Source organism: Postia placenta (assembly GCF_002117355.1).
Source record: "Postia placenta MAD-698-R-SB12 unplaced genomic scaffold POSPLAscaffold_18, whole genome shotgun sequence".
In the NCBI taxonomy this organism is placed as follows: Eukaryota; Fungi; Basidiomycota; class Agaricomycetes; order Polyporales; family Adustoporiaceae; genus Rhodonia; species Rhodonia placenta.
Genome location: NW_020169849.1, coordinates 838947 through 851018, shown reverse-complemented (window position 1 = coordinate 851018; position 12072 = coordinate 838947). Strand labels below are relative to the sequence as shown.

The following is a 12072-nucleotide window of genomic DNA, read 5'->3' as shown; positions in this document are numbered from 1 at the left end:
CAATTCTGTAAGACGTTCGGAGCAAACGGAAGGAGCAGAACACGTGTGTTCAGGTACACTCTTAGGCCTAGGGTTCACGAACGTCTGATCGGCTACACTTATGCCAGCTTCCAAGACATCTAAAATGAAATTTCAACATTTACAAGACACGGTGACACAACAGGAATAGGCAAAAGAACATCACCTGAGCATCCCGGAAGATATCTTGAGAGACCCTGATACGGAAGGTTTTACTCAACCCACAATCTCGGATGCACTCACAACATCGTGCATGGAGCATGTCTATTGTGATTCTTGATATGCAGAACTGAATGTCGTCTGCGACCTTCCTTATATGCTCACAGTACTTGTCATTTTACGCAAAGTGATCCGACCCTAGATATTGATGCATTTTGGCACCGCCTCAGCCGATAAGGATATGCACGAAGTAGCCTCAGGAAGTAAGTATGAGCTTGAAGACCGCAGACCGAGACATTGGCGTCAAGACAATGTAAGGCACGTGAATATCTACACCGCGGTGAAAGGGCGTGCTTTAGCTATGCTAGCAGGACGTTCTCCAGTGTGAATACACTTTCTTATTGACGTATTCTCAAGATAAAGACCTTTTAGGTCCAAAAAGGTGAGCGCACTATCTGTTCAACGATGAGTCCAAGCCGGACGCTGTAACCGACCCAAGGCAATGCTGTATTGCTAGATCCCCCCACGAGGCCAAAGTGCTTCCAGGGATGTGTCCACTCATAACTATATCCGCTGCGGCTAGCTTACGATTACAGCGCTTGGTCTGACATTCTTGGGAATGATTTGCTGCTGCGGGACAATAGGGCCTTTCGACTTTCGTAACAGAAGCAACGGAGCTCACCTTGATGGAATGGAACCTCGTCTAGCCGATGCGGCCATATGCATTGGCCTTTTTATACCAGGAACATGATTCCATTGTGGTCAATGTCTCTTCATGCGAAAACATCGCTGTATTGGTGGTCGCAAAAGACATCCTCTCTTTGCAACTTTTGGAACTTCGCGTTCTTCCTCAAATAGGAATATTTTATGAATTTGTAATTGATCACTCATCCGCGAGATCTCGCGGGCAGGACCCATTTCCCGGAGCCCGGGCACGATTCGCACGAAGTCCGGCAGGGTTGACGTTTTCGATTGAAGTCCAGATTGTACTTTCTTCACAGAAGGTGCCATTATCCTACGTGCGCGCAATTTCCGGAGTAGGGGCACACCTACCAGAAAATGTATCCGGGCCCCGAATAATGGGTCCTGTCCGCAGTAAATGTGAGTGGCTCATGTTGCACGCACGCCTCACACATGTGCGAGGTGGCGATCGCTCTCATCCTGGACATTGGGCAGCGAACCTGACATGACAGAGTCATGGAAGAGCTACGAAATACAATACACTCCCCATCTAGGGTGTCCTGATATCGTGATCTGATATCTCGGGGACATTTATGATCCGTGATGGCTTGAAAGGCCCACATAGAGCTTGGAAGCCACTGGAAAACAATTCTGCGGGGAACAGGCGGGACTTGGCCCTAATCCGAAGCCAAGTCCCTTGAGGTGAGCGCTCGATTCGTGCACCCAAATATACGAGATATCATGCAGTTCGTGACTTGTGACTTATTCGTTTCAATCTGCCAGTGATATTAAATCGGACGAGGTGTGTGAACTCGTAAATCGTTTCAACGTAGACTCCCAGTCTTCACAACACGGCGCTGAGTCCACTGCGACTCGACATACAGGCCCATTCTCCCAAGATGACCGCCGGGCCTATCATATCCTGCTCAAAGGTCACTGTTAACGGCATCTTTGCTGGCAAGCCAGGCCTCTTAACCATGCTGCGAGACGCACTGCGTGTCGAGCTCACGACCATCCCCGTATGTATGTTTACAGGGCAGATACTCATATTTGCTCATGTTCGTCCGACCGCTGCCAGTTATATCTTTTCTCCATGTATAGCATTGATCTCACGAAGGATGACGGCTCCGGTGTGCGAGCGAAAAGCCAGATCGCAGGTAAGGCATATCCTGAGCAGTGACCGCCTGACCTAATGTGCGGCAGTCGTTGTGAAGCAAGAGATGCTACACATGGCGCTGGCTGGGAATCTTATCACGGCCATCGACACGAGGGGACCCACGCTCTATGCCAAGGACTATATTCCGACGTATGGAGGTGATACCGACACCGTTCTCCGGACAAAGATACCTCTGAAGCTCGAACGCTGCAAAAAGAACGCATTGCAGCGGTTTTTGCAGGTCAGACACTAGATGTCGTGCTACCTTCCGTCGTAGTACTCATGTATGTGGGCAGATCGAAGCTCCGTATGAGCCATTTCCAGAGCTCAGCCCTGAAGAGGAATCAGCTGATCTCAAGCTGATGGTCAAGCCTGGGACGGTGCACGCAGAATTGGAAGAATACAACAGCATCGGGGAGTTCTACCGTGACCTCGAAGAGCGTGAGTCATACCCCGCACACAGAGACGCGGCGGTTAGCGCCCTGACTAGCAATTCTTTACACAGAAATCAAGCTCAGCAAAGACAAGATTAAATTCAGCAATAAGGAAAGACAGTTTAGCGGTGCAGAATTCTTTGACGGCATGATGGTTCAGATTACGGATCACGCGGCCGCTCACCAGGCCATCGACACAATCATCAATCAGGGTGAGGGCACCGTTGGGTACCCCGAAGCGCACTACCAGCTCTTCCTCGAGCTATATCAGAAACGGAAGACTTGGACCTGCTGGCCCGTCACTGCCTCGCCTTCGACGGAGAAGTATAAGGGCAATGAGTACATCTACCAGGTGCGTCCGCACGTGTTCTGATGCGCTCGTACATTGATGTCGACGCATGTCTCGACGCAGCTCTCGCGCGCTTTCGACGCTGCATACTGTTACTTGCTCGTCATAATTGAGGCAGCTTGGCAGACTGCGGATTCACTTCGCCGAAGGAAGCTGATCCGGAACATTCACCCCATTATGCTCGACATCCTAAACCCCTTGGCGGGCGAGCTCGTCCAGCAAAAGCTCACGGACGAGGAGAATGCTGCGCCCACATTCAACTTCTACGAGACATCGGCCGGGGAAAACAATACGGACAAGGCGGGCGTCGAGCTGTGGGGCGCAATCAGGACGCACTTGGATGCGGCGATAGCAGCTGCGAGCGTAGTACAGAAACGCGGGTTAGAGTTGGTGAGGTTCAGCATCGAGCGCGCATCTTATCCGACTGAGACTTGAGCATCGTATATACAATCGTCACATGCATATATGCGTTGGTATAAGCGAACCTCAAGGATCGTTTGCTATGAATGAGCATTACCTGTGTAAATATACAAGTACAATTGCATTCGGCTAGGCTCTATATAGGAAACAACGCCCCAGGTCATGCATATGCGCTTCCCCTGAGAGCTAGAGACCGATCTTAAGTGGCACCGTGCCTAGGATTTTCCCTCAAAACACGTGCTAATGCATTATATGTATATATATATATGCCCCGACTGCCATCCCAATTGTCTCTGCCCACTGCGCCCCTCTCTGGTATTGACTATGAGTACGCATTCGCATGCTAGTGGCTATGATGGTGAACTCACCATAAAGCGCTTTTTGCCATCTATGCTTACGCATCGTGTCCTCAGTAATCATCGTCGGAGGCGGCCCAGCAGGTTGTGCCGCAGCCTTGTCTCTTCGAAAGTCCAACCCGGATGTCACAACTCTACTTCTAGACGATGCAGATCCTGCCGCCTTCAAGGTGAGCATCTCTAATGCTGTGTCTTCCCCACACCCACATCTCGCTGATGTGTGTCTATTGATGGATCGTCGCGCTACTCCAGATCGGGGAGTCACTCCCGGCGGACGCTAAGAACATGCTTGTGTACCTTTCACCTACATTGTACACAGACTTCACGAAGGATATCGCCGAGGGTGTACATATGCCCTGCTCGGGGAACGCGTCCGCGTGGGAAACACCGGACCTGCGGGAGACATACGCCGTCTCTAACCCGTTTGGAATGGGGCTCCATCTAGACCGCGCGCGATTCGACCAGTGTCTGCGTGATGCTGTCGCAGGCACCACAGCAGGCTCACAGTGCACAGTGGTGCATGGCGTATTCAACAAGGTCGAAAAGACAGAAGCGCCAGAGTACCAAGGCTGGATAGTATATGTGAGACGGTATGGTTCGGGCGAGACCGACACGTACCGCGCCAAGTGGCTGGTTGACGCGTCAGGCAGGAAGGCTTCTGTCGCACGAAAGGTGCGCGAGGCTATATCACCCTTCCCTAGTCCGCGTATGCTGAAGCATGTCTCAGCTCGGTGCGAAGACGATCAAGACGGACGCGTTGCTCGCGTTCCACATGCTGTTCAGCGCTACGGCGTCGACTCAGCATGATCACGATGGTCGGACCGTGATCGAGGCAGCCACAGCGGGATGGTGGTACACGGCACAGCTACCCAGAGGCCGCCGCGTCGTAGTGTATCATACAAACGACGATGACGCATCAGCCAAGCTCGCACGCAAGCAGGCAGGCTTTCTGGCGCTCCTGGATGAGACGAAATACATCTCACGGGTGATTGCTGAGCACGGGTACGAGGCAGTTGCGGAGGGCCACGGAAAGGAACCACGACCAGGATGCACAGCGGCAGGATCGTCACATCTGGTACCCCCGATGGAGGATCGGCTGACGCATGGGTGGCTCGCGGTTGGGGACGCCGCGATGGCATTTGACCCGCTGTCGTCGCAGGGCATGATCACGGCCATGAAGATGGGCTGTGTGGTGGGTGACGCGCTCGCTCGCCGGCTGCGTGGGGAGCCAGATGTTGAGGATCTTGTTTCTCAACTTTTGAGAACATACATACGTGTGCGCAGTAGATATGAGGACGAGAAAGGGTATTTCTATGACCAAGTTTCTAGATTTACGGGGCCGTTCTGGGAGAGCAAAACCACAGCCTGACCGCATCACTGATTATATGGATAATCTACGAGTCCAGATGTATTCGTGTACCTTGACTCTGTCGAGGATATCAAGGAGATTAGTCTCTGTGTCTTACAATCGCCGTGCTCATGGGCAGAAGCATATTCCGAGAGCGCATTGCAGTCAAAAACGACATGGTCAATGACACTGACTGGTGGACACTGTGTTTCCCTGATGTAGCCTGTGCCCAATATAGTAAAACTTGGAGCGAAACCGTGGATACAGCACCGTCTGCACTGTCGACAGTCGTCGAACCTAATTCGGAGGACAGCGGCCAGCGCGTCGGCGCGGTAGCTAAACAATGCCGGGATGCCTGAAAGACACTGAAAGCCACGGAGTACAGCACACAGTTCAAGATGACAGGTGAAGGAGGAAGCACCGCAGACGAACACGGAAGTATGAAGTACATACCTAGCAGCCTGCAAGGGTGACTGATGTGCATCTGCGCACGAACAGTCGTTGGTGATAGCGAGGCACAAAGCTAGCTTCAGTACTTGTCTTCGACGTGCTTGGAATTAGATTTTGAGTCGTAACTTTGTACGGCCGCATCATACTATCTTTCTTGTTCCGCAGATGGCACAAATGGAGTAGCATGCATACGCGAGAGCATGATGTCGGGGATTCGACGATGCGCGCGCTCGGAGCAGATCAGTGTCGTCAGCAAGAACTAGTAGTCTTCGAAGATAATAAGAAACAGTTGAATGACGCTAGCGTAGACTGGTTATCATCAAGTGGTAGAAGTACTAACCATTTAGCTATAGGCTAAAAAGGCGTTACGCTTAATTCAACAATGTATTCAGAATGATATGCTCAAATTGGAAATGATCTATTTCAGATGCTACACTTGAGCGCGTGAGCTTGGATGCTCGTACGTACCCCGCTACGCTGTGCGCTTACTCTCTAATGTTATCACCTAGCTACAACTTAGATTACAACAAATTGTTGCCTACACTAAACGAGGAGGGACAAGGAGAACCTTTGGGTGAGATTAACTTGACAAATAATAGCAAAGGCGATGCTCAGCGCTCACTAGAACGTTCGTATTAAGCGAATCAGGCAAACTGAGTGAACAGCATGATCAAGAATTGACCGTGTCTAGTAGAGCCACGAAGCTCCGATTGGCTTGTTGAACGGCCCCCGACGACCCGCATTGCGCTCATAACTTAACGGTCCATGCGCCCGATTGCAGGCCTGCATATAAGTCATCGCACAATGACATCCCATATTCACCACCGGATGGTATGATATACTTTGTCTCATTATTAACCTTTCTGGAAACCTTCACTTGGGGTGACAGTTGGCTGGCGTCCGTGCTACAATAGAGTAGGCCGCTCACATAAATTGAACAAAAGCCGCTCTCCTTGCAGTGTCGTAGACGGCGATAACTTGATCGCGTCCTCGAGCATCCGAATACCCTCTGAAGGTTCACAACATCTGAGCACCTGGGCGTATACAAAGTCAACAGAGCACACGCACCTCCTGTATCCGCCAATGACCAAAATGCCATGAGGTCGTAGGTGGCCCGTCAAGCGTGCACAGCAATCGTCCACAGCATATCTCAATTTGACCACGAGATCCTCGGGGTCCGAGGCGTGCATCTGCTGCAGCGCTTCACCCGCAATAGGCCAGTTTCCGGCTGCAGGTACGAGTAATGTACTGTCGAATCTCCAGCGACGTGCCCGCGACTGGGTCACGCGCCATCGCGCTGACATCCGCCCTGCAAATAGGTGTAGGACCGTACTACCGCTCACTGCACGTGTGGAGAGCCCACTTCGCCCTGCTGCGAGCAAACACTGCATGATGTCAACAGGACAAGTGGAGAGGCGACTTAGCTGGCAGTCCCTCACGCTCCTCACGCTCCTCCTGAGAGGCCTTGCCCGCGTCATCAGACACAGGGAGCCGGTCAGCATCCTCCACTAGCTTGATAGCTTAATGGTCTCTGCTGCGTCAAGAGAGTCGAAGTGAGAGTCGCCCAGAGCAGAGTCGCGAGTGTCCCATGTCCCGTCGCGTCGTCGCGACACTGAGTCGCCCCGGTGAGACTCGGGTTCCGCAGCTGGGACAGGTGTGTCCTGCCGAGATACGAAAGACTCCGCGGGTGTGCTGTAAGAGGGAACCTCTGCGCGCCCCGGGACTGCAGGTAGCGACGCCTCGACGAGTTATGGATGCGGGTCGTCGTCGCTCTTGTCGGCAATAGAAACATACGTGGAGGAAGCAGTGTCGTCATTGTTAGCTATAGCGCTTTGCATCGCTGCTGAAAAGTCGAATGACTCAGAGCTGCCAGAGGGTGATGGAAGTTAGAGGTCAGAGGGAGCGGCGGGGACGAGAGACGCGCGGGAACGAGCGCCCCTGACTTTGCCCGATTTGGACAATATGGCGGCTTGACAAGTTTACAGACGCCTTCAAGATCTGCATGCTGGACTCCGAGTCGGAGGCGTATACTGCCTTGAAAAAGAGCGCGGAAATGGTTGGGTCTTGTGGGATTCGTGTTTACTCTGTGATTTTCGGCTCGTCTGTACTCTGCGCTAACGGAGATGCACTTTCAGGAGTAGATGTCACCCCAAGTAACACATAAGCTAAGTAGGAGCGACAGGTATCTTTGAATGCACGATATACGACGGTCGCAAGCCATGCTACCCAGCTGCACTCAATGGGTCTCGCGTCTGGGTGTCTCAGATTCAAACCACTTTGCGTAGTCAGTATGGATTCCACACGCTACGCATTCTGCCGCTACGCGCGTGAGGATTTCATCGCACTGTCTGTGTCAGCCCGTAGAAGCTGCGTGACTTCAGAGTGTGACTGCTGGCTGCTACCGGCAGTAGCAGAGCCACTCGAGCACGGCAGACGACATGTTTTGGAGCACGAGGTATACGTCAGTGCGCCTTATACGTTCGGCTACCTCCGGTGGGACTGTACGGCTGCGAGTGAGACTATGCTACTCAAGCTCGGCATGGTATACCTGAGTTACCACTCGGCATTCACTTTGGAACTCATTTCTCCATCTCGCCCGAGTTTCTGTGTGCATGCCGTCGTGGTTCGCATCTACTGACGGTATCATAGGATCACTTCGCCCGTGTATTGTGTGGTGCCGTGCCATCTGCAGACAATCACACATAGTTGATGACACGGGCGATATACATCGTATGCCTGTTCTCTGTTGTCACACTGCGCTGATCGCTGTTCTCGTCTTGTGGGGCGCTTAGGGGAACGTTCGATACACCATCCAGATATCATCTCTGCTCGGCCATCCTCCAGCCTAATCTTTGACCTCAACCACGCGCTTGGCTGCGGGTTTATCGGAATTCTTTTCGGATCAATGTGCGTGCAGCGTCTATGGTGCCATACATCCTTTGATCGCTCTACGTACGAGACAGCCTTCACAGCATTACAATCGGTCAGATGTTGTACTATTGCACGAACTACCCGGAGCACAAAAAAATTCTCAAAAACACCAGTGAGACTCCCGTATTGCGTAGATAGCTTTGTCGCCCATTGGAGGGCATATGTGCTGCTTCTAAGATACACGTCGGCACTTGAGCAGGTTGTGACTTAGCGGGTACGACATTCAACGGCGATCTCACAGTCTCCTTCGAAGATATTGACGCAAACGAGCAGCTAGGCTACAGTCTCTTCGTTCAGCTACACGCAAATCCTCTGGGGACTTTTTCAAATAGCCAAAGTCCATCTGCTCGCTATTGATAAATTGGTGCATCTTGAAGTAAACCGAAATGCATCAGGACGGTCGAGGCTTGTTGCTGCCCTTTTCATATCTTCTGCATGGTCATCTCGACTCACAGGTCGACTCTCGAGTTCATTCTTCGAGAAAGCACATTCTCAAATGCGAAGACGTCATAGCTAATGCCAACTTCATTGTAAGAGCGTCATGCTATCCACCACACCATACGAAGGGCAAACTCAGGCTGTACGCTATCTGAGTCATTCCACTTTACGCGCTTCATCCTAACTGCTCTCGCATAGAACTCGTCACTTACTAAACAGAATAGTTTTATGTATTGCAAATCATGGTATAATCTTCCTGTATTTCTTTGATGCGGGATGCTCGGTTAGAATTAACGCGATCACATTTTCAGACTATGCCAGACAGTAGTTTTTGCAGCTGTACAGTATGATTCAATCGCTTCCACAAATCAGGCCTTCAAACTGCCTGACAGAACATACACGGTACGAAACGTGGCTCGCCGACCTGGCCTCTAGTGTGCTATCCCATATGACCTAGCATGTCCCATTGCTTGTCAATACTGACATTGTTGTCATTCCGCAAGGTACCCGAACGCGGTATGTATTGCGTGCGTAGCGTCTGACGTAAGTTCGAGGTTCCGCTAATCTGTGACTATTAGATCGAATGCACGCTGTGGCTTCAAACCCATAGACGCACAAAGAGCTGCTGAGCTCACGTTGTTCTGCACGGCAGTTGAGTACTTCGTGTTGTGCAGCGCCACATAGGAAATGTTTCTGCAAACCATTTTACCTCATGCTTTCCACTGCCATTCTCCTTTGCACAACTCTCGACACAAGTGGCAGGGTCAAGATCGTCGCAAATGCTGTTGCATTTTCAAGATATATATAGAACGGACAAGCATAACTGAAGTGTCCATATTCCAAAGACTAGTGCGTTCCCTGAAAGTTATTCTGCTTATTCTGTACCTGCTGTCGCGGGTTGCGAGCACGATCAGCCCACGCTTCATCGTACCTCGGAGGCAGGACCAGCGGACCAGCGTCTTGTTCGTAGATATTGGGGCCAGCCGTATCGTGGACTCCTATATCCACTACCGGACTCTGAATCAGTGGAGCGGGCGTATGTTCCACAGGTGGTGCATGTATATTTCCGCTGGAGCTCGGAAAGGCTGTCAAACGTAGCAACGGGGACGACTTCAACCTGACTGGTGTCGTGTCAGGCTGGAAGAGTGGATAAGGCCGTGGACTCGTTTGTGATTCGTCTCCAGCGGCAGAGGATAGATGTTGTCCACTATGGCGCAACGTACGAGTATCAGGCGATGGGGGGTGGTTGCGTTCACCTGTCAATTCCCTCCTGCGCCAAAGACAGAGTACAACAGCTAGCAGGAGTATGACGCCCATGACTGCGCCAACCTGACGAGCCCTTTTTAGTATGGTACAGGTTGGATGCAAGAGTCAAACAGTGGCATACCGCAATTCCAGCCTCAGCACTTGTACCGGGACTCGGTGCTGGTGCCCTTGAGGATGCAGCAGCACTACCAAGCGACGCAGGTCTCGAGCCTATAGTCTCAGCGGTCATTATAGGTCCCCCGCTCGTGCGCGATGACGAGCTGCTTGCAGATACAGTTGAACTAGGAAAATGCCATAAGTATTTGAAGGCGGTTTGTTCCATATACTAGCAACGTACCTGGGGACTGCATCGTGGACAACGACAGAGGCAAGGTTGAACATATTTCCCAGATTCTTCACCACCACGGTGTACGTCTGTGTACAATCGAGGCCTGTTGCGAGGTATTTGAGCTGGCTCAGCGCCGTCCAACCCGATCGCGAGCTGTATTCGATCGTACTATCTGGTACGGACACTATGGTGAATTCACCACCGGGAGATGTCACTGTGACGGTGAATAGGCCTTGCATCCAGTCATCACTGCCGTATATCTCAAATCCGACCGTCTTGTTCAGCGTGAACGAAAGGCTGGCCCCGGACTGATAAGTAGCGATGCAGGGATATGATGCAGACTAATTTCCGTATAGATTGACAGCAGACCATGTGTTGTCTACGTGAAAGAATGGGTTGCCCGTGACTGTGCCTGGGAGCACGCCATTTATGGTTCGTGTCTGAAAAAGGGTTCTGGCAAGAGTCCATCACCCCACGCAATACAAATCACGAGCGTGATGGAAGACACTAACCCTTGTTGTCGCGACTTGAGGTCTAGCGACAGGGGAAAACCTAAAAGGAGCTGGGGGCGTTTGACTGATTCTCACCGAAGCGATGGTGAGCGACGCTCAAACCTAAGGCTAGGGACAAGAAATGTATTAGTTAGTAAAGGGTAAGTAAGGATACATGGGAGCTTACTGACCTAGGGACAAGAGGTCGAAACTGAGGTCCCTAGGGCAGCAGAGGCCGGCTTATATACATGGGGAGATAAGGGCAGGCTGTGCGCGTTGGTCCGTGCGCAGCTGGTCCGTGCACAGCATGCCGACGCGGCCCCGGGGGCCGGTGAGTCAGAGCGGCTGTGTCAGCGGAGCCCAAGCTGTGCCGCGCACTGCCATCCTATCTAATCTGATTGTACAGTAGATAACGAAGTGTCCATATCGGGTATGTAGTACAGAGGTCGCGGGTTTGAGCCCGCAAAAGGGAAAAATTAAAAAACGGCTAGGCGCCGTACCAACTTGTGACATTACCCCCCCCTCAATGGCGCATGACCTCATGCGAGGTGCCCTTGCCCATCTCCCACCCGGAGCGGCAGCGTGCTTCAGTCAGCGGCGAAGGCATTGGCTGAAAGTTGAGACCACCAAAGGTAGCAGCGTTGAGGCGACAAGGGGTGTTTGGATTCTTCCGGTGGAAGTCGGCTATGAGGGCCGGCGCATTGGCAACGTTGCGCGCCGGTTCCCATGACGTGTGCGAGTCGTCATAACCCTTCCACTTGACGAGGTTGCCACGACTTGGTACGGCGTCCAGCCGTTTTTTAATTTTTTCCTTTTCGTGGGCTCGAACCCGCGACCTCTGTACTACCTGCCTGATATGGACGCGTCACTATCTACTGTACGATTAGATTAGATGGGGCGGCAGCGCACGGCACAGCTCGGGCCCCGCTGACACAGCCGCTCTGACTCACCGGCCCCCGTGGCCGCGTCGGCATGCTGCGCACAGACCAGCTGCGCACGGACCAACGTGCACAGCCTGCCCTAATCTCCCCATGTATATAAGCCGGCCTCTGCTGCCCTAGGGACCTCAGTTTCGACCTCTTGTCCCTAGGTCAGTAAGCTCCTGTATTCTCTCATTTACCTTACACTAACTAATACATTTTCTTGTCCCTAGCCTTAGGTTTGAGCACTGCTCACCATCGCTTCGGTGAGATTTAGTCGGACGCCCCCAGCTTTCAGATCTTCCCCTGTCGCTTGACCTCAAGTCG

At 52.1% G+C, this 12072-nt stretch overlaps 5 protein-coding genes across 5 annotated transcripts; 2 read left to right on the top strand and 3 right to left on the bottom strand.

The window, feature by feature from the left end:
• Positions 1-1757: 1757 nt before the first annotated feature.
• On the top strand, positions 1758-3232 carry POSPLADRAFT_1036954 (hypothetical protein; the record flags this gene model as incomplete). Its single annotated transcript, XM_024477185.1, has 6 exons — positions 1758-1877; positions 1937-2015; positions 2062-2255; positions 2311-2455; positions 2520-2800; positions 2861-3232. 6 exons carry the CDS (start codon positions 1758-1760, stop codon positions 3230-3232), a joined length of 1191 nt encoding a protein of 396 aa, XP_024334319.1.
• Positions 3233-3541: 309 nt separating this feature from the next.
• POSPLADRAFT_1036953 (hypothetical protein) lies at positions 3542-4942 on the top strand (the record flags this gene model as incomplete). The annotated part of the gene is made up of 4 exons (XM_024477184.1): positions 3542-3575; positions 3631-3743; positions 3826-4245; positions 4301-4942. The coding sequence occupies 4 exons, from the start codon at positions 3542-3544 to the stop codon at positions 4940-4942; spliced, it is 1209 nt and encodes a 402-aa protein (XP_024334318.1).
• A 1246-nt stretch (positions 4943-6188) lies between these two features.
• On the bottom strand, positions 6189-7246 carry POSPLADRAFT_1067870 (hypothetical protein). The gene is made up of 3 exons (XM_024482238.1): positions 6440-7246; positions 6300-6380; positions 6189-6247 (listed from the first exon to the last, which is right to left on the bottom strand). The coding sequence occupies exons 1-3, from the start codon at positions 6871-6873 to the stop codon at positions 6226-6228; spliced, it is 537 nt and encodes a 178-aa protein (XP_024334317.1). The 5' UTR covers positions 6874-7246; the 3' UTR covers positions 6189-6225.
• A 1595-nt stretch (positions 7247-8841) lies between these two features.
• On the bottom strand, positions 8842-10706 carry POSPLADRAFT_1036952 (hypothetical protein; the record flags this gene model as incomplete). Its single annotated transcript, XM_024477183.1, has 8 exons — positions 8842-8951; positions 9194-9278; positions 9450-9522; positions 9672-9825; positions 9964-10069; positions 10128-10287; positions 10344-10642; positions 10704-10706. 8 exons carry the CDS (start codon positions 10704-10706, stop codon positions 8842-8844), a joined length of 990 nt encoding a protein of 329 aa, XP_024334316.1.
• Positions 10707-11348: 642 nt separating this feature from the next.
• POSPLADRAFT_1061757 (hypothetical protein) lies at positions 11349-11799 on the bottom strand (the record flags this gene model as incomplete). Its single annotated transcript, XM_024481422.1, has 2 exons — positions 11349-11672; positions 11776-11799. The coding sequence occupies 2 exons, from the start codon at positions 11797-11799 to the stop codon at positions 11349-11351; spliced, it is 348 nt and encodes a 115-aa protein (XP_024334315.1).
• Between the last annotated feature and the right edge of the window lie 273 nt (positions 11800-12072).